The 25,161-nt window shown below is 39.1% G+C and overlaps 4 protein-coding genes across 10 annotated transcripts; 1 reads left to right on the plus strand and 3 right to left on the minus strand.

Annotated features, from left to right (window-relative positions):
* Positions 1-205: 205 nt before the first annotated feature.
* On the minus strand, positions 206-6,856 carry LOC115779417 (torsin-1A-interacting protein 2-like). Of its 2 annotated transcripts, XM_030728062.1 has the most exons (8): positions 6,712-6,856; positions 6,067-6,142; positions 4,636-4,818; positions 3,137-3,229; positions 2,727-2,885; positions 2,052-2,201; positions 1,678-1,842; positions 206-1,470 (listed from the first exon to the last, which is right to left on the minus strand). In XM_030728062.1, exons 2-8 carry the CDS (start codon positions 6,134-6,136, stop codon positions 704-706), a joined length of 1,587 nt encoding a protein of 528 aa, XP_030583922.1. In that variant the 5' UTR covers positions 6,137-6,142; positions 6,712-6,856; the 3' UTR covers positions 206-703. The 2 variants fall into 2 exon arrangements, with proteins under 2 accessions (XP_030583922.1, XP_030583923.1); XM_030728063.1 differs by lacking the exon at positions 2,727-2,885.
* Positions 6,854-13,203, plus strand: LOC115779418 (torsin-1A-interacting protein 2-like). Of its 6 annotated transcripts, none has more exons than XM_030728064.1 (8): positions 6,854-7,082; positions 9,630-9,752; positions 10,055-10,222; positions 10,662-10,766; positions 10,859-11,005; positions 11,096-11,203; positions 11,298-11,348; positions 11,451-13,203. In XM_030728064.1, the coding sequence occupies exons 1-8, from the start codon at positions 7,010-7,012 to the stop codon at positions 12,233-12,235; spliced, it is 1,560 nt and encodes a 519-aa protein (XP_030583924.1). In that variant the 5' UTR covers positions 6,854-7,009; the 3' UTR covers positions 12,236-13,203. The 6 variants fall into 6 exon arrangements, with proteins under 6 accessions (XP_030583924.1, XP_030583925.1, XP_030583927.1 ...); XM_030728065.1 differs by having other exon boundaries at positions 10,868-11,005; XM_030728067.1 differs by having other exon boundaries at positions 10,871-11,005.
* A 1,668-nt stretch (positions 13,204-14,871) lies between these two features.
* Positions 14,872-19,661, minus strand: LOC115779496 (uncharacterized). Its single transcript, XM_030728190.1, has 13 exons — positions 19,500-19,661; positions 18,883-19,067; positions 18,593-18,735; positions 18,397-18,488; positions 18,071-18,272; positions 17,903-17,956; positions 17,749-17,811; positions 17,196-17,279; positions 16,994-17,085; positions 16,820-16,878; positions 16,176-16,322; positions 16,037-16,080; positions 14,872-15,906 (listed from the first exon to the last, which is right to left on the minus strand). Exons 6-13 carry the CDS (start codon positions 17,936-17,938, stop codon positions 15,790-15,792), a joined length of 642 nt encoding a protein of 213 aa, XP_030584050.1. The 5' UTR covers positions 17,939-17,956; positions 18,071-18,272; positions 18,397-18,488; positions 18,593-18,735; positions 18,883-19,067; positions 19,500-19,661; the 3' UTR covers positions 14,872-15,789.
* A 4,103-nt stretch (positions 19,662-23,764) lies between these two features.
* LOC115778874 (chemokine XC receptor 1-like) lies at positions 23,765-24,733 on the minus strand. The gene has a single exon (XM_030727233.1). The coding sequence runs from the start codon at positions 24,731-24,733 to the stop codon at positions 23,765-23,767; it is 969 nt and encodes a 322-aa protein (XP_030583093.1).
* Positions 24,734-25,161: the final 428 nt, after the last annotated feature.

Consider the following 25,161-nt stretch of genomic DNA (forward strand, 5'->3'; position numbering starts at 1 on the left):
CAAACAACAAAAAACAGTTAAAATTATTCAGTGTTTATTTTTACCTTAAGGCACATATAAATGATGGACTTGTTTTTATTCGTTATTCTGGGTCCTGTAGTGCTGTAGTGTAGCATGTATGTGTGTTTCTAATATATATATATATATATATATATATATATATAAATAAAAATAAACAACAAAAAATAAAAACACACACATGATGTTCGGTTAAGGCACGTTGGTGCCATTTAAGTTCCAGGATCTCACAACTCTTTTGCAATAGAAAAAAATAATAAACCCTCTGTTGTTATACAGACAGAATTGTTCCCCCTCCAATTTTGTGATTTCTGTTCATTTTCTATAGAACAATAAAGCACTTAATTAAATAACTTTTAAAATCCAGAAATTACCATCATAATTATAAATATACTGCAGAAACCAAATAAACCCACAGTAATTTGTCAATAATTACATCTGATCAGAGAATTGACAGGAAATAAAATACCATTTTTTAAAAATGTTTTCTCATGATGAATGTACAAATACTTCTCTTTTTAAATCCCACACCATAATGATTCTTATTTATTCCAGAAGTCTTCATCTGTATTTTCAAAATATCATAAGTTAGAATCCTTGGGGTCTTAAAAACCATAGCTACCAGCTCCCAAATGATCAGTGCTACCAAGCTTAATGCACAGACTAGAATGACTGCATATGCCTTCTAGCACCCTTCAAGTTCTATTCTTTTCTCTGTTGCCACAGGCAGGATCAGGTGAGAAATACGACTCCACAGCCCACCATATTTGTCCAGGTCCATCATGTCAAAAGACACAGGCTGGCCATGAGAAAGGAACTTTTTCTGAAGGTGGTCGTCCACCATCTCCTCAACGGCACTCAAGCTAATGTTAGCAGGAATCTCCTCCTCTTCCCCCAGCAGTACTGTGAAGAGCAGAAAAGTCTTCTTGTACGCAGCATTCTCATGGTCACAATAGCGATAAAAAATGAGCGTGGAGCCCGGAGGCAGCTCTTCGAAGCGATGAATAATGGCTACAGGTGTGTCTCCTTCAAAAGCTCCCTGCAGCTTCCTGTCAATGTCCAGTTTGACCTGGTCACTGTCCTGGCTGGCTTTGCTGGTTCCATCTATGTGGAGGAAGGAGGCATTGAGGGCAGATGAAAAGGCGTCGGCCAGGCCCTGAGCTAGGCAGATCAGCGTCCTCTCAGCTCTGAGGCCTGCAGTGAGAATCAGACTCACTGGCTCTGTGGGCTCTGCGGTCTGAAGGTGCCTCTTCAAGTGGATCCTGCTCCTATTCCAAAGCTCAGCACGCTGGTTAGGAAACCGAGTCTTTACTTTTTCCAACTGCTTGAGGAAGACATCTATCTGGCATAAATCACTGGTCTGAGGTGGAGATTCTTGCTGGAAAAAATGCTGCACCAAGATGGCAAAAACTACCACCAGCACCACACCCACAGCTAGCAGTTTTCTCTTTCCTGTGGAGAAAAGTTTAAACATTTATTTCACCTAAAAAAAAAAAAAAAAAAAAAAAAAAAAAAAAGAATTCTAACTGTGCATTGAATCATAAACAAAATTGAATTTCAGTAACAATCACCAATGGTCAGTGCTATCCTGTGATCTTCACATTTTAATTCAGTTTGCTTTGCTTGGATGGATAATGAGGAAAAATGCACTGAGATTACCTCCAGTAATTTCTGGAACTGCAGGTCCAACAGCCTCTGGAGTGGTGGGGCCAATGGTTTCAACCTCATTACTGTCTTCATCTAACTGCTGCTTCACTGATGTAATCTGTGGTGACGGTGGGCTCTCCTGTGTGACTTGTGCTTTCCCTGAAGCTGAAGCATTTTCTAAAATTTGACCAGAGAGGGAGAAACAGGTTAACACAAACTAAAACAAGGGGAAAAACACCTGAGAAGAAGAAAAAAAAAAAAAAAACTAAAACAGACCGTTTGAACACTCCCAGTTTTATTTGTGGAATCATAGAAAGTTAGCAGATGAAGCAAAAAGTCGAAGAAAAAAATTCTAGTCAGTGATGTTTCAGAAAGCTCTGACTCACCGGCTCCAGATTCAGCATCTGTGTCGTTCCTGTCCGGGATTTCTTCATTAAGCTTAATTTTCGTTCCACCTTCCTGGTCATCCTTTTTGTCATCCGGGATTGGTGAAGCGGTTGGTTTTGGTGCTTCCTGCTCTGGGGTGTGACTTTTGTCTGATAAAAAAAAAAAAATGTGTTTAACGTCCACAACAGCCCAAGACTTTGAATCTTTACACATTTAAGTTTATCGTGTCCCCCTGGAGAAAGTCATTTTGTATTAGGTGACCACTGCATCCTTAAAGGATATTTAAAAAGTTCCGTACAACAGTAGTTCCCTTTTAAATCTCATTAAAAACAAGGCTACATGTGTATGTTTTAAAACAAATTAAAAAAAAAAAAACTACTAAACTAGTGAACATGGCAGAACATGCAAATTTGTTTAAATATAGTCTGTCTTTGCAAGTTGTATCAAAGCCTAAAGAATAACTCTAAATTAAACAAACCAGCTACAGAAAAAATGACTATAAAATGAATCCAGTCATTTTGAGGAACACAGTAACAAAACTTAAATGTTATTTATAACTCAGACAAACAATGTTGGCTGACGGTCTGTAACATGCTCTTCCAAACTTGGTAATATAACAGTTGATTGCTGAATATCTGAATCAGTGCTTATAACACTTGGACAGGAACCCTGACCTGATTTTGGCTCATTTTTTGGCGGGTCTTTTTTCTCATCACCATTATGTTGGACATTATCTTGACTAAAATGGGTTTTCTTCTCCATCTGTTTGCTGCCATCATCGGGAGAAAATCCTTCTTTTTCATCCTTCTCCTCCTTTTCAGGTGAATCACTGTCTGCAATAAACACGACTGAATTTATATTAAATTTCCATGAAATGCATTATATCTATTCAAGATCCCACATGTGTTCCCTTTGATTTTCCTTCCTTATTTTGAAGAGTCAAGTCATCGCCATTTTTAACATCTAAGTTTGCAGATTCAGATGGTGAAGCTGTGGCTAATTAGACCAGGACAATTTTGGATTAATAAAAGACATTTGGTAATGAAAGAATGAATTTCCGTTTGACTGTGGTTGAATAATTTACCTGCTGTAACCATGTGTTGCTGCTTCTGAGCCGGATCACTGTCTTTGCTCTCCTCCTCACAGGATTTCAACGGTGTTTCTCCTTCACTATTCTCTGTAAAAAAAAAAAAAAAAAGAAGAAGAAATGACCAGACAATGCTGCAAATCTCTTGAATATACAGTAATGGGCAAAAATCTCAAGGCCCCCACCCCTTTATGTTTTGCTAGGAAAACAGGGAAAAGGTGCTGCAATTTACTGAAGCATTTACAAACATACATGGAACTACAGTACAGGAGGCAATCCTCCGATACCACCAGGCTATCAATTTTTTTCTGGCTAGTTCCCTGGAGCCTCCACTGTGTTTTACAGATGGCTGTAGACACTCATTGTGCCTCTCTCCTGCCCACTTCCATATTTGCTGACAAGGATTTAAACCGAAAACGTCAAGCTTGAATTCATCATTCCATCGGACCTGTTGCCACTGATTTTCAGTCCAGTTCTCGTGTAATGTGGCAAACCTCAGGCTTTTGTCCCTCTTCCCTTCTTTAAGAATGGCTTCTTGACAGCCACCCTCCCACTGAGACCGTTTCTGATGAGGCTTCAGTGAACAGTAGATGGATCAATTATATGACCAGCTGCATCTCTCAGGTCCTGTGTCAGGTCTTTGCTGGATTCGTTTCCTCTTTGTTAAGGACATGACTTTTAGATATCTGCTGTAGATTGTTTTTTTTTAGTCCTCCCACTTCTTCTTTTGCCCTGCACTTGGCCAGTTTCCACAGACTTTTTTTTTTTTTTTTTTAAAAACACACTGCACACCATGCTGAATCTGCCAGGGTTTTAGCTAATAGCACTTTGGTAATCACCTTGTTGGTGCAAAAATATTATTTTATGCCTCAGATTTGAGCATTTTTAATAGATTAAACGAAACAAATGGGAACAAATTATCTGATTTTGAGACAGGCTGCTAGTAACAAAGGGCCTAAAGATACAATTTATCTTCTATGTTAAATTGTCTGTTTTGTGTAGACACAACACTGGTTCATCCCTTGAGTTGGGTGCCGTTTGTTTTTAATGCTTCAGTGATTCATAGGTCAGGTTTAACACAAAAAAATTATTCTGAAAATGGTCAAATAAAAGGACAGGACTGAAAATGAGTGAAAAAGCAGACAGTGCCCAAAGACAAGTTTCAAGAAACTTTCAGAAAGCTGGAGAACGCTCTCTCAGTGTCACTTTAAAACAAATGATGTGGAATTCTGTCTCCTTGGAAGAAAAAAAAAAAAGAAAAAGAAATAAAGGGTGGCTTAAGATTTTTGCACAGTTCATACATAACAAGAATTGCAAAATGATAGTCATTTGAGGAGCATATCAGAAACAAAACTTAAATGTTACTTATAACTCAGACAAACAACGCTGGCTGATGGTCTGTAACATGCTCTTCCAAACTTGTTAATACAATACAGTTGATTGCTGAATAATAATATCTGAATGAGTTGTTATAACAACTGGACAGGAACACTGACCTGAATTTTGCTTTTTTATTATGGACGGGTTCTCATTTTTTGGTGCCTTGTGTATGCCATCACCATGACTTTCAACACTGGCTTCACTAAGATGGCTTTTCTCCTCCTTCGTCAGTGTGCTGTCCTTACTGGGAGAACATCCACCTTCAGGGTAAAGCACCCCTTTTTCAGTTGAATCTCCATCTGCAATAAACACATGAATGAATTGATATCAAATTTCCATGAACTTTGTTATAATAGCTATTCGAGATCCTGTGTGTGGTGCCTTTGATTTCCTCTTTTTGTCTGTTTTTACATCCACAGCATTAACATTATCACTACTTTTATCACCTGGGTTTGCACATTCAGAGGATGAGGTCATATTAAATAAGAAAAAATCCCATTTGTTCCTGATTTAAAAAAAAAAAAAAATATGGTAATTAATTTTCTATTGACTGTGGATGAATCATTTCTCTGTTGTTACACGTGTTGCTGCTTTAAGTTCTGAGCCAGCTCATTTGTCAACTGTGTTTTTCCTTCACTGAGCTCTGTAAGAAAGGAATAACCAAATATTGCTGCAAACGTTTATTATATACACAGGTAGAATAAACATATGTGGTGTTTAACAAAAACATTTATGTGATTTATTATTATTTCAACCACAGGATTCTTGGTTTTGGCTCAATTTCTGAGATGAATACAGAGAATAATATATTTTCAGTGACTTCACACTGTAAGCCCCCCCAACACATTTATATTACTGGTGTTCAGGTCCACCAGACATGGCGGACAATAGACAGGAAGGTGGGGAGAGAGTGAGGAGGAATGACACACAGGAAATGATCTGAGGCAGACTCAAACCCAGGCCCCTGCAGTGAGGACTCTAGCCTGCAGTGTATTGGTCATTTGCAGCACGGTCAATTCAGAGTCTGACAGTGAGTCTGAAGATGAGGATAAGGGGGATAATTTGGATGCCAAAAAATTGTGAACCTGAATGATCTTCTTGCCTAAAGAATAAGTTATCCCATATGGCCGTCAATGTGGTAAACCAGGGCCAACGCAAACTGCAGTAACTCAAGATGGACAAGAAGACAGCATGGGTGTATAAAGTGCAAAAAATGCATTATGCAATATGCAAAGCAAAACTCTGCCCCTCATGTGTTGCAAAGGCTGGCATGTCAGTGGTGGTGATCATTCTACTGATATTCTGTTCAACTGTTAATTAGATTCAAACAAATAAAAATCAATAGTGATTCACATTTGTTCAAGATAAACATGTTTCTTTCTATTCATATCTTGGTTATGACTGACTATTTTGTCTTTGATTACATTTTATCACAAGAAACAAGGGATATTTTTATTCATAAATATATAGATGTATTGACTTAATAAAGCACTGAATCCACCAGATCGGCAAACCCTGCCTGAGCAACAAAAACAAGGTTCGTGTACCTTTTCTGCCCTGGTTGGTGGCTTCCTCTGCCATGTCTTCGGATTGGTGGCCTTCATTCACTTCACTCATGGTTCACTGGATGTTTCAAGGTTGCATAAAACAAATTAACATTACATTAGATTTTTTTTTTCTTTTAATGTGAAGCCACGAGTTACAGTTTGTCGTCACATGTTCAAAGGTCCAAACAGATGTTGTAAATCGGCATACGTGCCTGTCAACAGAACCAAGCTCAAAGGCAGTCTCACTAAACAACAATGACACTCATCAGGTTTTAAACCAGTCGCCACACAAAAATAAAATATGTAAACTACAATTTGGAAGGATTCAGTTATGCCAGTGCTTCCCGGGATTTGCAAACTAAAAACTGAACTGGCTGCGAGATGAAGACCTGGTATGAATTACTAATACTCGCTGCGAATGAAGCTCTAATGACACACATTAAACGCAAATTGCTGCTAATGCTGGTTGAATAGAGCTATTGGGTTAACTGTCACCACACAATAAATAAGCTAGCCCCGCCAAGGAGATGCTAATTTAACCAGCGGTTAGCAAACCAATACCTGGAGTTAGTGTAAAACATGCCTCCGAGTAACTTAAAAGTGACAGTGATACATGTTAGTTTTTCTCTGATTTCCAGTCCATACCAAATATGTCATGGATCATATCGCCGCGGACAAGACGGTTCCTTAGCTTTTAGTTAGCAAGCGTTGCACTCACAGCTGGCTTAATTTTGGAGCGGAACGTTTAGCAGTGCCCTTTTTCCTATGGAGATGACCAAACGTGGCACTAGTTTCCGGAACGCAACGGCGTCCGGTCATGAAATGTCTCCCCTTAAGCTAGAGGGAAGTCCAGTGCATGTCTGCAGCCTGTTTTTGCGCGCGATGCTACGTCGCATTGTTTAATTGAAGTTTTTGGCATTACTCTGTTGAATTGGGGTTATAAATGGATTCCAGGGATTCTGAAGATAAGCCCTCTGGTCCCGTGACGCGATCGAAAAAACTGTCGTCTGTTAAAGGTGAGCACAGTTTGAGCGGTATGTCCATTATCTAGCTTTGCTTCGGAACTAGCTGACTTTAGCTCACTCACACAAGTTTGAAACATTTTTTAAGTCTTGTAAGTTTCAACTCACAAGTTTCAAGTTTTTTTGTTTTTTTTTTAAAGTTTTTATATTATTATTTACATCGAGCAGCCACAGTGTTAAAACCACCAAAGGCAGCAAGTAAGCAGTTAACACGGAAAGACAAGTTTTCTGTTAACTGATCGAAACCCTTAGGTGCAGCAGGAAAGGTACTCACCTGTGAATAGTTGTCAGAGCAGACAGCAGATATTTTCCACTATATATAATGTATAGCTTATGCAAAAATGTGGCCTGTGCGAGTGAGGGTTTGTTTTTGTTTGTTTGGTTTTTTTTTTGTTTTTTGCTTTTTATCGCTGCATCTCAAAACAGCCAACAAACAAAAACATCACTTGGCTTTTGCTTTCAGTGCTGACGATTAGTCATAGTTGACACTGACTTCCGGTATTTGGCCAAAAAATTATTGGCTGTGAAACATATCGTTCATGAATTATAGCAAGCCATTTTGAGCTAGAAACAACATTTCAGTCACAAGGTAGAAGCTGCAAACGCATTTTGGCAAAGTGACTTTTAAATGTTGTTTTTTTATCAGGGTGAAAACTGTCACTGACATTAAAATGTCTTTTTCAAGAGAGATCTGGCCAAGAGGGCAGCAGAAATTGCAACAAAAATAACATCACAGTTCTGCAAAGACTTTAAGTGGCCAAAAAGTACTGGATTGATTGTAATGTAGATACAACAATACAGAGTCACAAAGATACTTGCAAAACAGGTCGTGTCTTCATTATTTATAGGCCTTTAATGAATCCTGTTGAGTACAGTTTATTTATCAATATAAGCAATGACATTATGCATAAAAAACACATAGAAACATTGGAAATCACTTTTTGGCACAACACTGGTAACACCAGATCCCATTCTGTTTTGACTTTTCATTAATCTACGAAGCACCACTGTTTCAGAGCGTCTCCTTTTCTTGGCTACTCCCTTTAGCAGTCCCCACAGTGGATTATTTGCCTCCTTGTCCCCCTATCCCTTGCACCCTCCTGTGTCACACCAAACCTCTGCATGTCTTCCTTTGCAACACTCATGAATGTTACCTGTTGTCTTCCTCATTTCCTCCTACCTGGGAAGACACGCAGTAAAGGCCAGGACTTGAACCTGCGTCAACCGCACTGCCACATGGCATACATGGTCGCCTGCTCATGCCCTGAGCCACCCTGGTGCAGCCCTTCTTGTGCAGTTTCTGTTGCTTTAGATAGCTGACCTCTTTAAACTCATCCACATTCACTATCTTGCTCTTTGCAGCTTTACCTGCCTCCCTCTTTCTCACACACAAATTCTATTTTGCTTCTACTGGCTTTCATTCCTCTTTTCTCCAGAGCATACCTCCACCACTCTAGAGTCTCTTCCTCCTGCTCCCTACTCTCATTACAGATCACAATGTCATCTGCAAACGTCAAAGTCAGTGGAGACTCCTGCATGACGTTATCTGTCACCCTGTCCATCACCACTGCAAACAAGAAGATGCTCAGATATAACCCACCCCCGTCTTGATCCAATCTGTCGCTCCTGTCCTCATACGTGTCCCGCACACATACGTCTCTGCTGCTTCTGACTTCCTCATGCAATACGACAGTTCCTCTCTCAGCACCCTACCATATGCTTTCTCTGGATCTGCAGACACAGTGAAACCCCTTCTGTATACTTCTCCATCAACATTGCATTTGTAGTACTATTTTTGGCACTGCTGCTCACTTATTGCCACCTCTTTTCTTAACATTGCTTCAAATAATCAACTAAATAAAAGAAATGAATAAGATTCAAAGTGTCAGGAGAGTCTTTTAAAAAAAAGAAATCCTAGAAATTTCTATTGTGTCAACCACATGATCGTTGAGTTCAGAATATCATACAGAGATGATTTGCGCAGGTTCTTCTTTCAGCTTGTTAAATTTCAGCTGTGCATCGAGACTGTTGTCTGTCACATCTTGCAGTTACGAAGGGCATCAACAAAGAAATCACACAAACAGTATGTTGGCTTTGCAACTAATGGTGCAGTTGCTGCGATGGGCTGACAGAGTGGAGCCACACCCTTGAGAGAAACCTGCGGTCCATGATGCTGCAAACACATTACAGAGCTGAATAATTTTCACATATTAACTCTTAAACTTGAAAGTTTGCTGCTCATCTCAGTAAATGCAATAGAGTTGCCTCTATTACATTACGTGTTGGTGGGAACCACCCCCACCCCTGTTTCTTTTGTTTGTTTGTTTTTCACAAATCGCACGCTGCTTACACGCTGCCAACGTTTTTGTAGACCATATGAATACCCTTCTATGACATTTGGACTCCTTGGAGGTATTGATGCCTTTCAGTGGGCAGTCTCTGCCACCTGCAAAAAGGTTTGAAGGACAAGACAGAATGTTTTAAGGTGTTGATTTGATCATCAGATTTCACCACAATAATTTCCTGCTATATCTTTTAAAGGACTGAGTTTTGAGGCAACTCCCAGGGAGCCTATAAGGAAGCCCAAAAGGAAATCAGAAAATCAAGCTACTGCTACCACAGTTAATGGTACCGAAGATGGGGACACTGTCTCTGAAAATGGAGGTAAGTTGCTCTAATCTGCTTAGTTATAATACTGGGTAACCCATAGTTATTGCTGTTCAAGGCTAGTGTTCTAGCCAGCAGTTGAATGCCATGCGTCGCGCCGGGCTGGCTTACTCTTGTGCTGGGCTGAGAACTTTACTTGTTCGTTTTTGGAACTGTCGTGTTATTTCACTGCAATTAGTAATTGACCATCGGACACGGCCATTTTGCGCTCTCGCGAATCTGGTGTGAACTTTGCATGAACTGTCAATATCCAGGCGACCCACCCAGCAGGCTGAACTCTTTTATTTGTTACCTAACAGAGTCCCCGAGCAAGAAGAGCCGGCTGGATGCTGAAGGAGCAGTGGGTGGCAAGGGGGATGAAATTGAGATGGATGTTGACGAATCAGCTGGAGACGCACAGAAAAATGAAGACCAAGGGATGGGTATTAAACCGGTTAAAGTCACTGATCTACAAAACATCTACAAAGGTTTGGACTGCAACTATTGTTTAATCATTATTAAATAAATCATTAAAATTCCTTTTTTAATAATTTTTGTTAAGTATAAAGCACAAATAGATATTACAGCCACATTTAAAAAATCTTTGGAATGCTGTGGAAAGTGTAAATAAAGGAGGATAAAATTAATCAAAACTCCACATTTAAATGGAAAAAAAATAGACAAACAACTTGGACAAATACTTTTTCTTTTGGTTTGACAAATCGCAAACTATACGATGCTATAAAGTATTACATTAATACATTTCGTGTTTGTGTCAGATGATTAAGCGTTAGACATGTAACTGGTTAATGCTTATCAAATATCTATTATTTTTCTTGGACATTTTAAAACTTGTTAGAGCTCAACATCAGATGGAATCACTGGCAGTTTTATTTAAATTGAGTATTTTGCATCTGTTTAAAACAGGTCCTCTCGGAACTGTGAATTTATCTCCCCGTGTAGAGCTTGGTGAGCGCTGGAGACCCAGTTCTGCCGTAAACCAGGATCCAGACTGGATGAAATCCAAGAAAGGTAGAAAAATGCTGGATCTTCTTTGGCATTCAAAGAATTACAGTTAAGAAAGGCTGACTTGTTTCATCTACCTGGGTTTTGTTTAATATCAGCATCACCAGCAGCTAAAGCACCTGCAGCCCCCACCAAGTCCGCCACGCACATCAGTTCACCAGTGAACAGGCATGACGTGCTGACGCACAAGCAGTCCAGCATGGCAGACTACAGGAGGAAGATGGAGGTCAAAGCTGAGAGCGCCGGTATTGTATTGTAGATATTTTGTATAGAAGAGTTGAGGATCTATTTCATGAATTTTGATCTCTGAAATTTTTTTATGTTTATAAATTCAGCCTCATCTTTAGATATATCCAAAGTTAACCACCTTAGCCCAAGTGTGTATCCACGACAGCGTGTGAATAATATACCAGGGAGAGAGCCTGTTCTTCCCAAAAAATCAGGTATTGCTGCTTCATCTGAATATTACAGTCCTTTGCAGCACTTGCTACAGTGGTGGCAATTTTGATGTTAATGTAGTGTTTTCTTTTTTAAAAGACATACAGAAAACTGCTGCTACCAGCACGCGCCCTAGAAATTCCTCTAGAGGTAAGCCAGTCGTTTTAATTACATTATCTTTATACCCAAAGATACTTTTTTTAAAATGATTTATTGAAATGTGTGTGGGGTGGGGTTTGTGTCTCCTTAAAGGATTCACGTGGTGTAAGTGTGGTTTGGTTCTCGTGGTACTATTCGTGTCTGCCACCTTGCTGTCATACAAGATCCCCCCTCTACTCCAAGGCATGGCAAGTGGTGGAGGGCATCCATCCAGGGCTGTGAAGCCAGAAACGTTCACTGATCACTTGTCCATTCTTAAGACCCAGTTCCCCAGTCAGAGACACGAGTTGTGGAAAATGAGCAAAATCCACCTGGAGAAGCACCTTAAAACAGCACATCCCACAGAGCCAGTCAGTATGATCTTCACTGCAGGCCAAAAGGCTGAGAGGACACTGCAGTGTCTAGCTAAGGGTCTGGCCTCCTCCTTCTCATCTGCCTTCAATACCTCTTTCCTCCACATTGATGGAAAAAGTAAAGCAGACCAGGACAGTGATAATGTGAAGTTAGACATTGACAGACAGTTGCAAGCAGCGTTTGAGGGAGAAAAACCTGTGGCAATCATTCATCGTTTGGAAGAGCTGCCACCAGGCTCCACCCTCATTTTTTATCGCTACTGCGACCACGAGAACGCTGCATATAAGCGGGTTTTCTTGTTGTTTACTGTGCTGCTGCCTCAAGATGAGATCCAGGAGGAAAAGAGTTTGAAGGAGGTGGAGGAGATGGTGCAGGACTATCTGAAGGAAAAGCTGGTGGATTCCAACAACCAAGCTGCGTTTGATATCATGAATAACGACAAGTTTAGTGGTCTGTGGAGTCGCATCTCCCATCTAGTTCTGCCTGTGGTGTCTGAAGTGGAAGTAGAGAAGCAAGGTTGCTAAACAAATCTGGGCCCGAGTCTTCTTTGCACTGTACAAGGAGCTATGAAAAAGAAATTATGTGGAAGTATAATGTGTGCTGTGATAGGTCATATATGGACTTGATTTAACACAGTTGAAAATTGTATCATTGGCTTTTTCTCAGAGTTGAGAATGCACTTAAATTTGAAGTCAAACGCATACAATTTGGTTAAACTCCATAAAAGATTCAACACAATTTTTACATATGCATGCATGTTAAAAAGGTTGCAGTGTTACACCCTCATTCCACTTAACAAGTGTGACAACATTCTTTTCTCATGAGCGCGCAATCGACAAAACAGACTGACCAACCTGTTTAGTTTGTTTTGTGTTCAAGTGTGCATCATTGCTTAGTACCTTTTTTAAGGAGTATCCCATCTTTTCATTGTCATCATCTTAATATACTAAAATGATGTTTTGTTTCTGTGACTTTTTTGCATTATCATATTTTATTTTTCTCTAAAGACAGCTGTATCACTTCATTTAATTATTACTTTTTTCTTTATGCTGAAAGTGCTTGGTTTTGATTTACATATCCGTCTTATTAAGGATTGGCTTTTATTAAGATGAATATTTTATATTCTTTGTTTTTCTAAATGTATATATTTGTGACATGTTTTCTAGATTGATGTATTTTTTTATAGCTGTGTACATATATGTATTTGATGTTAAATGGTCTGTTCCACATTGTGTGGAACTTCACATTGTCAGGTTCTCACAGTGTGATTTATAAAAAATATTAAGCTTTTTTTTTGGATTAATATTAATCAGATCATCCCAACCTGTGCCTTAAACACATATAAAGATTACACTGTATTTAATAAGTATTAAAAAATTCACCGTTCAGTCGTTTTTACTGGAGTTTGACAACATCGGAACTGGTTTGTGCTCTTTTCTGTGATACGTCTCATTCCTCTTGTTATGCAGATTCATTTTGTTTTGCTTATAAACACCTGAATATTATTAAAGATTATTTTGATACCTAGTGGAGTGATTTTTTTTTTTTTTTTTAAACCTGTTTGTTTACGATAAAAATCAGACAAAAGTCCTGATGGCGATGTTTGACTTCAGAGCAACAATGCATTTAGACATGTAGACAAGTCCAAGACGACCTGCTGTTCAGAATTCCGAAGAAAAGCGTTTCAAATGACTTGGAATGTGGCGTGGTTGTTGGTGGTGCCAGTGAGTGGCAGTTCTCTGAGCAAAATGTCTTGCTCATACCAGAAGTCAAAGGATAATGACTAGACTGCGCCAAGCTGATAGGAAGACAGCAGCATCTGTAGAACCTACTTGTTATAACCAAGATATGCAGAAGAATAGCACTGAATACACAACACATTAGACCTTGAATCACATAGGCTAAGCAGCAGAAGATCACACCTTGTGTCGCAACCAGGGCTCCACAGTCAAAATCTCAATCCAATAGAGCATCTTTGGGATATGATGGAGCAGGAGATTCACGTCATGGACGTGCAGCAACCATGATACTATCATGTCGGTATGGACCAAGAATGTTTCCAGCACCTTGTTGAATCTATGCCATGAAGAATTAAAGGAGTTTTAAAGGCACAAGTGGGCCCAGCCCATAACTTGTAAGGTATACCTTACCAGAAATACAAAAACAAATCTTGATAAAAACAATTTAGAATATTCTTGGCACACTTTTGGTTAGGTTAATTGGTCACTCTAAATTGCCCATAGGTGTGAATGTGAGGCTGAATGGTTGCCTGTCTCTCTGTGTTGGCCCTGTGACAGGCTGGTGACCTGCGTCTCACCCTATGTCAGCTGGGATGACATGTTTCTTGAACATGACAGTGAGTTCACTTTACTCATCTCAGTCCACCAGAACACCTTTGGGATGTGGTCGAATGTGAGATTCACATCATGACAAATCTCCAGCAACTGTGATGTTATCATGTCGATGATTGACCAAAATGTTTGTTTCCTGCACCTTGTTGAATTTATTCCCTGAAGAATTTAGGGCAGTTGTAAAGCCAAAGGTTGGTGTAGCCCAGTATTTCTCTAACTGTGGGGTGAAGGGTCATGTCAGGTGAGGCACGAACGACCTGGGAGAAAAGTCCATCCTTCCTTCCATCCATCCTTTCATCCTCTTCTGCTTGTCCTGTCATGCAGAACAAATGTTGAACACTGGATTAATTCTCATGGCAGAAGAAGGAAACATTAACAGGAACGTTAGCACAGCGGCTAGAGCCATTGTGCCATCACTTCGATACCAAGGGGGAGCCCGCGTCTCCCCCGGTCCACGCTTCCAGTGGGGCGTGAAAAGATTTCATCCAGTGAATTCGGGCATGAAGGAGAAACTTTGAGAACCTCTGCTCTAGTCTGTTACGAGCAAGGTATCTAACAAAGTGTCCAGTGGGTGTAACTTGTGCTCCTGCTTATTAAAAGGTTAAAGTATCCAGCTTTGAAACTAGGAGTTAACATCCATTCAGCACATGACAAAAACAGAAGATGGGCAGACGTTATGACTCACTTCTTAAGAAACTTGACTATGGAATAAAACAACAGTTCAAAGGTCAATTTCATGATTATGTTTACAGACACTATACATAACAATAAAATTACATTTGAAACATCTGAAAATATTTTCTGTACTATTATTTACATGTATCAAAGTGAAGCTAAACATTGAAGCTGCTGCATTAATGAAGAATATCAACCCTAAAAACAACCCACAAGGAAGTTACAGCCAGTTCAATCATTTGCTAAGTAATTAATACATGCGTCTCTGTATCTTGGCAGACTTTAACTGGGTGAGTCATCAAATAGACCATAGACAGAAACAAAGGTTACCATACCAGCATGCTGCATGTTTTGAACTCAGTCAAATCCCACCAAAATAGAGCCATTTTACTTTGCTGGTATCAGGCTGAATCATGAGACAGCAGTCTGACTCTGACTTCATGATCTATTTTCAGTACGTACTGTTGTTTCATGTGACCAAAACTCGTGAATGCCCCACGTTTGACGTCCTCTTTACACCGTTTATTATACCTGAGTTATAAGAAGTTAGAAAATCAAGAGTCAACATAGTTTATCAGATGACCAGCATTGGATGTGATCGATCCCTTTAAATATAATTAAATAGCAGTTTTTCATTAAGCTTTTTTTTTCTTAATCTGGCTCCATGAAAATGTCTCCAAGACATTGCAAAGTATTGCAAATGGCAATATATAAGTGATCTAACTTCACCCTTGTAGTATGGGCTTAACTCTAATAAGATGTAATTTAACCTAGTTCAGTCAACTTTCCTTGAGAATGAAAAACCAGCTATGTAATGTACTAAAATAATATAGTCTGTGTAGTCTGCCTGGTGTATTGAAAAGTTATGGCATACAATAAATTACACTCTAGCAGCACTTACATTAAATGAGGTACCGGCAGGTTCCCACAGTTTTCTGAATAACTTACATGTATGTGAATAAAAATAGGACATAACAGATAAATTATTGTCGACAGAAATCCAGTTGTGACTCAAATGTATCACATATTTCCACAGACCACGGTGCACAAAACTAATTTTTCCGACAAGTAAACAGGGCAACAATGACAGCTACAGGAAATGAAATGGATCCAGCGATGAGGATTACTGACACAGTAATATTGATCATTTCAGCAACTCTCAGGCTCTTCTGAAAATCAGAAAAACACACGTGAACTCACATCTTTGATGCTTGATTTGTTAGAGTCCAGATAGTAACTGTGACATTAAAAAAAATGAGCAAATTACAGTATGTTATAGTAACATGGACAAGTTCTCACCCATCTCCTTAGGCGCTTGTTTCTTTCATTTGTTTGTAAATGATCTGTAACAGAAATTTACCATTATTATTATTCCTTATAAGAATCCATACTGTATTTCATGCATCGTGTTATATTCAGACAGGCACGAGGTATTCACCTGTTCTTTCAGTGCTCAGCATGACAACCCAGATTATAAGCAGGAAATCCCATACTGTAAAAGCAATCATCACTTTCAGAAGCCAAGAGTCGCTTACATTATTTCCACAGTCATCATTTTCCATAACACCAAGAAATATGACAGCAACTGGGTGCAAAAAAATAAAAAATAAAATCAGAGCAATATACATGAGTCTAGCTCTAATTTTGGTCTGTTTTTGAGCAATAGCTTGTCAGTTTGGGAAATATACTCTATATGTTAGCATTCTTTTCCACCATTTGATGAGGAGTTCTACTATACTGCTCTTACATCTACCAAATAACACCTACAGCCCCCGGGATGAAAACAAAAGATCTTCTAAAATTGGATTTACAAAGCCTTTAGCTGCTCTATATATTTCCTAAGCCCCTCCCACAAGATGAATGGTGGAAGAGGCTTATGAGATGGCCATAGAGGATAAAAATAATTAAGTTAACATAAGATTTGGCTTCACTCTCCTGGGTGAAAGCCATTTATTCTATTCCCACAAAATACTAGCAAGCTGCTTGCCCCTATTTTCAGGAGAAAATTTCACAAAAAGGCCGAGCTCTTCTCATGGTGAGAAATTCATGCACTTAAGCTTAGAATCAAATGAATTTTCTTACTTGTGAAAATCTTATGGATAACAAAACAAACTCTGACAGCAATGTCACAGCTCTTCTTTCTTGAAGAGAGCATAAAAAAAAAAACAACAGGAAATGAAACCACTTTGCAAAATCTGCAGATGTACTTAAAGGTCAGTTAATATATTTGCACACAGAAAGAGGAGTTAAACTTACACTTTAGGACTGCGTCCAATTTTCAGAGACACAATTACCATTTCCGCAAAATTAATCACTGTCACCACACACACAAGAGCAATGAGAGTGACCTAAACACATACACACACTGTAATGAACATCAAAAATAAACTTGGGGAAAAAAATGTTAAAAATTCATCTAGATATTGAGAAGTGTTTTACATCACCAGTTGTTACTCACTTTCCAACAATCACCCATACATAACAAGATCATGGACGATATTTCAACAGCGGCACAAAGCATGTTGCCCGCTATCTTAGACACCTACAAAAGAAAATAAAAGCTGCGTTAAATATTATCTTAATAACCTGAACAGCCTGGGGACTAACAACCAAATGACAGCTGGGGTAAGTTCCTGCCCCAGGACCCTGAGCTGGATAAGCAATTAAGAAAATGGGTGGATGAAAACCTGACTAACTGGTGTTCATTTGGTATTTTAAAGGTACATACATTATAAATAAAGACAGGACATTGGGATTAGAACAGTACTGAAAAGCTCTCTTAGCTACTACTGTATGATTCCTGCTAATAACAGAAAATTCAAATGACTACCCCCAATTTAATAAAAGTTTGTCTAGATATTAATATACTCAAACACATTTTAGGTATTATTTATAATAACACACTAGTATTTTTTCTCAGTGTTAGGCTCTGACTTTCCATGCCAGCTATGCAAATATGTCGGATGAGAAGATATTAAAAGACTGTGATGCAAATGGTCCCCAGCTCTTACCTCATATAGACGATGATAAAAGGCCTCACTGGTCAGTAAGATTTTGGCTATACTGGATATTGCCTAAGGAGAGATTAAGTAGAAAGCAATTAATTTTCTTCTTGTTCTTTTCTGGTGTGTGACGTGAGTATCATTACATATGTATGTTACTTACCATTTCCCCCTCCATCAAAATAGAGTCAAAACACATCAGTGCAATACCTGCAAGCTGAAAGTAAATCAAGAATAAGGAGCATTTAAAAAAAATAATGCTGTTGTAATGTTAATAAGTCAGTTTTTGCACAGTGTTACAAAATCAATTCCACCTTTGGGTTCTCCTTACCTCTTCCTCATTGGATGTGTTGACTGTATTAGGAGATGAAGGGGTGGTGACAGTTGGATCTGGTGCAGTAGTTGGAACTGGTGCGGTAGTTGGAACTGGTGCGGTAGTTGGATTTGGTGTAGTTGTTGTTGTAGTATTGCGTTGAGGTAAAGTTTTGGTCACATTTACCCAGAAATGTGCGAAAGATATCGCAAATGTTGCTCTGAAATATGTTAGAAAGGAATGGATGCTGATGTCATTCCTTTTGTGTTGCATAGCAATATTACATAAATCTGGAGCAGGTCAGCTGGAGGTCAGCCAAAAAATATCAGTAGCTTTAAAGTCACCTGAACGTGATGTCCTGCTCTGCTTCTGTTGCAGTCCAGTTAAATTGGATTGAAGACTTTTCGTTATTGGATCTTTGACTAACAGCTGAATCCTGAGAAGAGTGGCAAAACTCAAGCAAGCTTCACATTCATTAAAAAACAAACAAACAATAAATGAATCTGTCCAATCTAATAAAGATAAAATGGGATGACTTACTTCTAAACCACTGCATAAAAGGAGTCGAGTATTAATAGGATCAAATGGAACAAATTTTCCAGTTAGACGTGCTTCATTTGCAGCCTCTCGAGCCTCTAACAGAAATCCCGTAAACTGTGAGGATCCCGTGCTCTTGAGGGTAACTTGAAAATTGTTTCAAAAAATTCATTCAAGCACAGGTTTGGGAACAGAAAATGAAGAGAAATTGGAACTTGGAAAAATATGTGACAGTTGTACCAGAGATTGCTGTGATAAACAAGATTTTCGAAAAAGTTCAAGATTCCCCGTACCTGTAACAGGCTCTCCGGGATTGGTGTTGGGAAGCAACTCAATCTCAAAGGGGGGGGACACTGGTTTGAGGAGCTAAAGCTCCATGAGCAGGTAACATTGTTTCACATGCCTGTGGGAAGTCACCATCTGTATACCCATGCAGCTTTGTGATGCTGTTAAGACCAATCAGAATCCAAATCCACATCTGTAAAATAAGCGTCACAGTGATATCCATTTGATTCATTGGCACCCTAAATATTAGCTTCCTTCTGTTTACTGTAAATGTAAAGTGGCAGATTAAGCTGAAAGTGTTTGCTTTAAGGATGTTTCAGAGTATCATTTTATTGTTATTCATAAATTTGCAAGTTTTGAGGAGCGCAGTAGGACAACAAAAGCTCAGCTGACACGTTGCTGGCCGTAAACACTCTTTTCACCATATAACCAGTGTTTGATTACAAATGCAGTTTTATTGGCGTACAGAGCCAGCAAGAGGAAATGTAAATCTCTAGGAAATAAATGTAGAAGCAGCTTCAGAGATCACTCAGTTTCATCCGTTGAACTAGAAAAATATTTTCAAGACTTTCCCGGCAAATATAAGAGTGACAAAAACAACCGAACAAGAACTGGTTTCTCTTACCTTAAAATGAATGTATACTGCACCAATTTTCATGAACCAGAAAGCTAAGAGAATATCAGTAAAATAAAGAAAAATATTATAATTTCCTCTTTAAAGTCCCTTGAAGATAAATAGATCAAAGTTCCTGAGTGTCTCAGAAGAAATCAGGCCCCCTCCAGGACAGTTACATATTGCGTTGTGTGCTAGTGGGTGGTGCAACCACACTGATTGAGGAAGTTAGACCACTGTGAGAAACAAAATGCCTTTCTGTTTCCAAACAAAGGTTCCTTATTTGCTCAAGGTCTTCTTAAGAAAGCTTTAATGACATCTCTTATAGCAAATTGAACTTTGATTGTTTGTTTAGTGAGTTTGTGTGCTAACCTCCATATCTCCATTTCAATAAATCTGGTTCAGGAAGCAGATATGTTGTTCTGTGTAAGGCTTTGGATTTTTACTCTGTAAAGTTATTCAAACAGCCCCAGAAACATGATTTATGAACTGTAATAGACCCCACCAGTCCATATAATGTGCTTTTGTACTGCAATACAAAAATAATAACACATCAGAACTTTATGAATATTGTCACCGTGCCAGGAAAATGTGAGTCAGCCAGAAAATGATTATCAGAGCCATTCATAGTTAATCATAAATAATGACTGGACTTTATAGTTTTACATCTGCAATGTATAAAGTTCCTTGAGCCACACCTCAAATCAAAACAGTTGTCAGTTTTAGTCAATCTATAAAGTCACAAAGAAAAAAATGTATTCCCTGTGTTCCTGTTACCAGTTTGGCTCAGGATGGCAACAAACAAAGTCCACACATGGCTGAATCCAGGATTCTGCGCTGAGTGAAGAACTGTGGTCTGTATATACCACAAGAGGTCTACTAAATGGTAAATGGACTGGTTCTTATTGAGCACTTTTCTACTTTACTTGAGCAATCTATACAACATACCTCATTCATACAAGCACTTTCTACACCTAATTGCTTTCATTCAAACATTCACACCCCAGTGGACACATCAGAGAGCAATCCAGGGTTCAGTATCTTGCCTAAGGATACAGTGGCTTGCAAAAGTATTCATACCCCTTGAACTTTTCCATATTTTGTCACATTACAACACAAACATAAATATATTTCACTGGAATTTAATGTGAAAGACTAACACAAAGTGGTATACAATTGTGAAGTGGAATTTAATGTGAAAGACTAACACAAAGTGGTATACAATTGTGAAGTGGAAAGAAAATTATACATGATTCAAAACATTTTTTACAAATAAAAAACTGAAAAATGCAGTGTGCAAAAGTATTCAGCCCCGTTTTCTCTGAGTGCAACAATTGCATTCAGAAGTTGCCTGATGACTGCTAATGACTAAAAAGAGTCCACCTGTGTGTAATCTAATCTCAGTACAAATACAGCTGCTCCATGACGGCCTCAGAGGTTGGTTAAGAGAATATTGGGGAGTAAACAGCATCATGAAGTCCAAAGAACACACCAGACAGGTCAGGAATAAGGTTGTGGAGAAGTTTAAAGCAGGGTTGGCTATAAAAAGATTTCCCAAGCTTTGAACATCTCACGGAGCACTGTTCAATCCATTATCTGGAAATGGAAAGAGTATGGCACAACTGTAAACCTACCAAGACAAGGCTGTCCACCTAAACTTACAGGCCAGACAAGGAGAGCACTGACCAGAGATGCAGCCAAGAGGCCCATGGTGACTCTGGATGAAATGCAGAGATCCACAGCTCAGGTGGGAGAATCTGTCCACAGGACAACTATTAGTCGTGCAGTGTACAAATGTGGTCTTCATGGAAGATTGGCAAGAAGAAAGCCATTGTTAAAAGAAAAGCATAAAAAGTCCCGTTTGCAGTTTGCCAGAAGCCATGTTGGGGACACAGCAAACATGTGGAACAAGGTGCTTTGGTCAGATGAGACCAAAATTGAACTTTTTGGCCAAAGTGCAAAACGCTATGTGTAGCGGAGAATTAACGCTGCACATGACTCTGAACACACCATCCCCACTGTCAAATATGGTGGTGGCAGCATCATGCTCTGGAGCTGCTTCTATTAAGCAGGGACAGGGAAGTTGGTCAGAGTTGATGGGAAGATGGATGGAGCCAAATACAGGGCAATCTTGGAAGAAAACCTGTTGGAGTCTGCAAAAGACTTGAGACTGGGGCGGAGGTTCACCTTCCAGCAGGACAACGACCCTAAACATAAAGCCAGGGCTACAATGGAATGGTTTAAAACCAAACATATTCATGTGTTAGAATGGCCCAGTCAAAGTCCAGACCTAAACCCAATCGAGAATTTGTGGCAAGATCTGAAAACTGCTGTTCACAAACGCTCTCCATCTAATCTGACTGAGCTTCAGCTGTTTTGCAAAGAAGAATGGGCAAAAATTTCAGTCACTAGATGTGCAAAGCTGGTGGCGACACACCCTAAAAGACTTGCAGCTGTAACTGCAGCAAAAGGTGGTTCCACAAAGTATTGACTCAGGGGGGCTGAATACTTTTGCACACCACACTTTTCAGTTTTTTATTTGTAAAAAATGTTTTGAATCATGTATAATTTTCTTTCCATTTCACAATTGTATACCACTTTGTGTTGGTCTTTCACATTAAATTCCAGTGAAATATATTTGTTTGTGGTTGTAATGTGACAAAATAAGGAAAAGTTCAAGGGGTATGAATACTTTTGCAAGCCACTGTATTTCCCTGACCCCACTACTGTACCCAAATAGGCCACAGTGGCCTTTGCAAATTCAAACTTCACCAGGTTCACAGTGAGGTGAGCCCATGAAAGATGGTCGAGCAGAGCTTTCATTCACTCTAGATGATCTTCCAAAGTGCTGCTGTAAATTATAGCAAACAGGTAAACAGCACAGCCCTCTAGTCCTGCAACTACATGGTTCATTAACCTCTGAAGAGTGCTGGAGCATTTCTTAGGCTAAAAGGCATGAACTTGTGTGAGTACAACCCAGAAGTTGTGATAAATGAAGCAATTTCTTGTGCCCATTTAGTTAGAGGCACCTGCCAGTACACCTTCAACAGGTCAAATTTGCTAACAAACTTAGAGCCCACATTTTCCACAGTCCTCCATACGAGGCACATCGCATTACACATCACATTACACATCGCATGAAATCATAATCAGACCCAGAGAACATATTTACATTGTGTGCCCGTCAGTTGGCAGTCTTTTCTTAACATCTAATCATTGTAGCTCCAAAGCTGAAACAAAATTGCAAATGTTATCTTGATGTCGGTTCATGGTATGTTTTCAACATTGCTCAGACTTTGTAATGAGAGTGTCTAGTAAGAGAGAGTTTACAAGAATTGTTTTTGACCATGTCTTTACTGATTAGAATAAACAACATAATAAAGTTTCTTGAAAAAAAAAATAGAAATAGCCTGTGTAGTTGTACGTGACATTCTGCGGTCTATCACCAAATATATGAGCATATTAGTTACAAATGTAGTTCTTTCTTTGCAATAATCTGATCCATATTTCTCACTTTATAAGAGATGGTCTGACCTGACCTCTGTTCTACGTAGAAAAGTCAACATCTGTCTGTCTGCGGTTCCATTTTTCTTGTTGTACTCTGACCAGTTTTGACCAGTGAGATGATGTCGGGGTTTCAACCATGTTCAATAGGAAGTAGTAAGAAAAAAACTTGCTTATAATTCATTTAAAAAAAAATGTATAGAACGATCCAATTAAGTCCCATACAAATGACATATTATGATAAAGGTCCTGAGAAGCAGTTAAGAAAATTAATTTCCAATCTACAAAATTCTCACTCTCAAAGCAATAATGAAAGACAAGTAAAACAACCAGGGCATTAAAAATAACAAAAGTAAAACTGCACAGAGTGAACCAGTTGTCCGACAGTATAATGTGTACATGGTCATAACAGTCTTAAAACAAATGCTCCAGAAACCACTGCAGCCATACAGTACTGTAAGCACAAGTTCAGTCTTTCATCAGTTGTTTCTCACTGTAAATCACATGTAGACAAAATACAAACATACAAAATATAGAGCTTTGGTTACTAATAAAAAACACACCAAAAAAACACAGTGTAAAATGCTAAAATTACTTCCACTGCATTACACACACACAAGAAAAAGACAGCCTTGTAATTGATCAGAGGTTGCTACGTACTATGACATTTGGAGCAGTTCCTATGTTATTTACATTAAATGAATTTAACTAAAGACACACTGGATTTGGGTAAAAATTATATTACAATACATGCAAGAAAATGAACTGAGCCGCTAGTACATTGATCTTTGTGAAGAGCTGAATTCTAACCTGCATTGGCTCCTGAATTTCACACCAACAAATGCATAAAAGACTGGATTCAGGCAGCAGTGGGAGAAAGCAATGAGCCTGCACACGTAGAATGCATAGTCGAGCTGGATGCTTGTTTTGCACTCATTCAACCCAGTCACCCCATAAGCAGGCAAGACCCTCAAAAAGATTACAACATTGTATGGCACCCAGCCAAGGAAGAACACAACCACTCTACAGAAGTCAAATTTGACTGCTCTGTTCTTCATTCTTGTGAATCTTCCCAGTATTTTAATGTAGCAGAAAGTCATCACTGCAAAAGCAACTAAGAAGAAAGCATTCTGTTGGAGGACACCAACAGTTTCCCACAGTGGATCACTATATTCACAGCCCTGTGAATGTTTGTCTTTGTGGTGGACCGAGGTGATTGAGCTGAAGAATAGGGAGGGCATGGCTGCTGCAGTGCTGATTATCCACATCAGAACAGACAGAAACACCCCGATAGAGCGTTTAGATGTGCTGAGGTCAGAGAGAGGATGGACCACTGCCAGATACCTGTAGACAGTCATGATGGTGAGGAAGAGGATGCTGCTGTAAAACCCCATAAAAAAGACAAAAGTCACAATTTTACAGAGCAATTCAGAAAAAACCCATCCCCGGACGTGGTAGATGGCCCAGAAGGGAAGACCGGTGGTGAAGACGAGGTCAGAGATGGCCAAGTTGAGGATGAAAATGTTGGTTGGAGATTTAAGGTTTTCATACAAAGCCAGGATTACAAGGACAAGGATGTTTCCGGTCAGGCTCAGTATGATCACAAGAGAGAAGAAAATTGGAATGGCAATGGATCCAAATATGACCACTTCACCCTTATCACAGAACTCATCCTCATCATAGTCAGAGTCATAGCTGAAATTGAATAGATCATAATGGCTGAAATTGGTTGGAGTATCCATTTCTGTCAAACTGGCACCTAGAAAATAAATATGTCTGTGACTTTTGTGGCATGTTTTCTTTATGAATTCAAAATTGTAAAACAAAACAAAAAATTATTATATATATAAAAAACGTACCTTCTGCTTGATGAAATCCAATAAGTTGCTGGCTGAGACACTTTCTGTGGTAGCTGTAATTTTTTTGCCCTAGTTTCGATTCTCATGGCCCCACCTGTTTTACGCAAGTCCTCCAATCCAAAACCATAATAAAAGTCGTGACTTCCCGGTCTGAAAAATGAAGCTGGTGAGAAAGTGTCTCCATTCAATCTGTCGGCCAACAGATGGTAATAGATGTGGTTGCAAAAAGACTCCCGTCCCCACAGGTGGGGACTTTCAGAGACAGGAGATCAAAGAGATAAATATCTTTTTGTCTCTGGGGAGTTTTCAAG

The sequence above is a fragment of the Archocentrus centrarchus genome, chromosome 4 (assembly GCF_007364275.1).
Source record: "Archocentrus centrarchus isolate MPI-CPG fArcCen1 chromosome 4, fArcCen1, whole genome shotgun sequence".
Classification (NCBI taxonomy): domain Eukaryota; kingdom Metazoa; phylum Chordata; class Actinopteri; order Cichliformes; family Cichlidae; genus Archocentrus; species Archocentrus centrarchus.

Bases quoted from the DNA above. Each gene is read 5' to 3' on its own strand.
- LOC115779418 (XM_030728064.1), top strand. From the start codon at position 7,010: ATGGATTCCAGGGATTCTGAAGATAAGCCCTCTGGTCCCGTGACGCGA. The intron at 11,204-11,297 runs GTATTGCTGCTT...CTTTTTTAAAAG, and splicing joins TGTTCTTCCCAAAAAATCAG to ACATACAGAAAACTGCTGCT. The intron at 11,349-11,450 runs GTAAGCCAGTCG...GTCTCCTTAAAG, and splicing joins CCCTAGAAATTCCTCTAGAG to GATTCACGTGGTGTAAGTGT.
- LOC115778874 (XM_030727233.1), bottom strand. From the start codon at position 24,733: ATGGATACTCCAACCAATTTCAGCCATTATGATCTATTCAATTTCAGC.
- LOC115779496 (XM_030728190.1), bottom strand. From the start codon at position 17,938: ATGTGTTTTGACTCTATTTTGATGGAGGGGGAAATG. The intron at 16,081-16,175 runs GTGAATACCTCG...TTTCTGTTACAG, and splicing joins GCTGAGCACTGAAAGAACAG to ATCATTTACAAACAAATGAA. The intron at 15,907-16,036 runs GTGAGAACTTGT...TCTGATTTTCAG, and splicing joins ACAAGCGCCTAAGGAGATGG to AAGAGCCTGAGAGTTGCTGA.
- LOC115779417 (XM_030728062.1), bottom strand. From the start codon at position 6,136: ATGAGTGAAGTGAATGAAGGCCACCAATCCGAAGACATGGCAGAGGAA. The intron at 2,886-3,136 runs GTAAATTATTCA...TGTTTATTGCAG, and splicing joins GCAACACATGGTTACAGCAG to ACAGTGATTCACCTGAAAAG. The intron at 2,202-2,726 runs GTCAGGGTTCCT...TTTTTTTATCAG, and splicing joins AAAAAATGAGCCAAAATCAG to ACAAAAGTCACACCCCAGAG.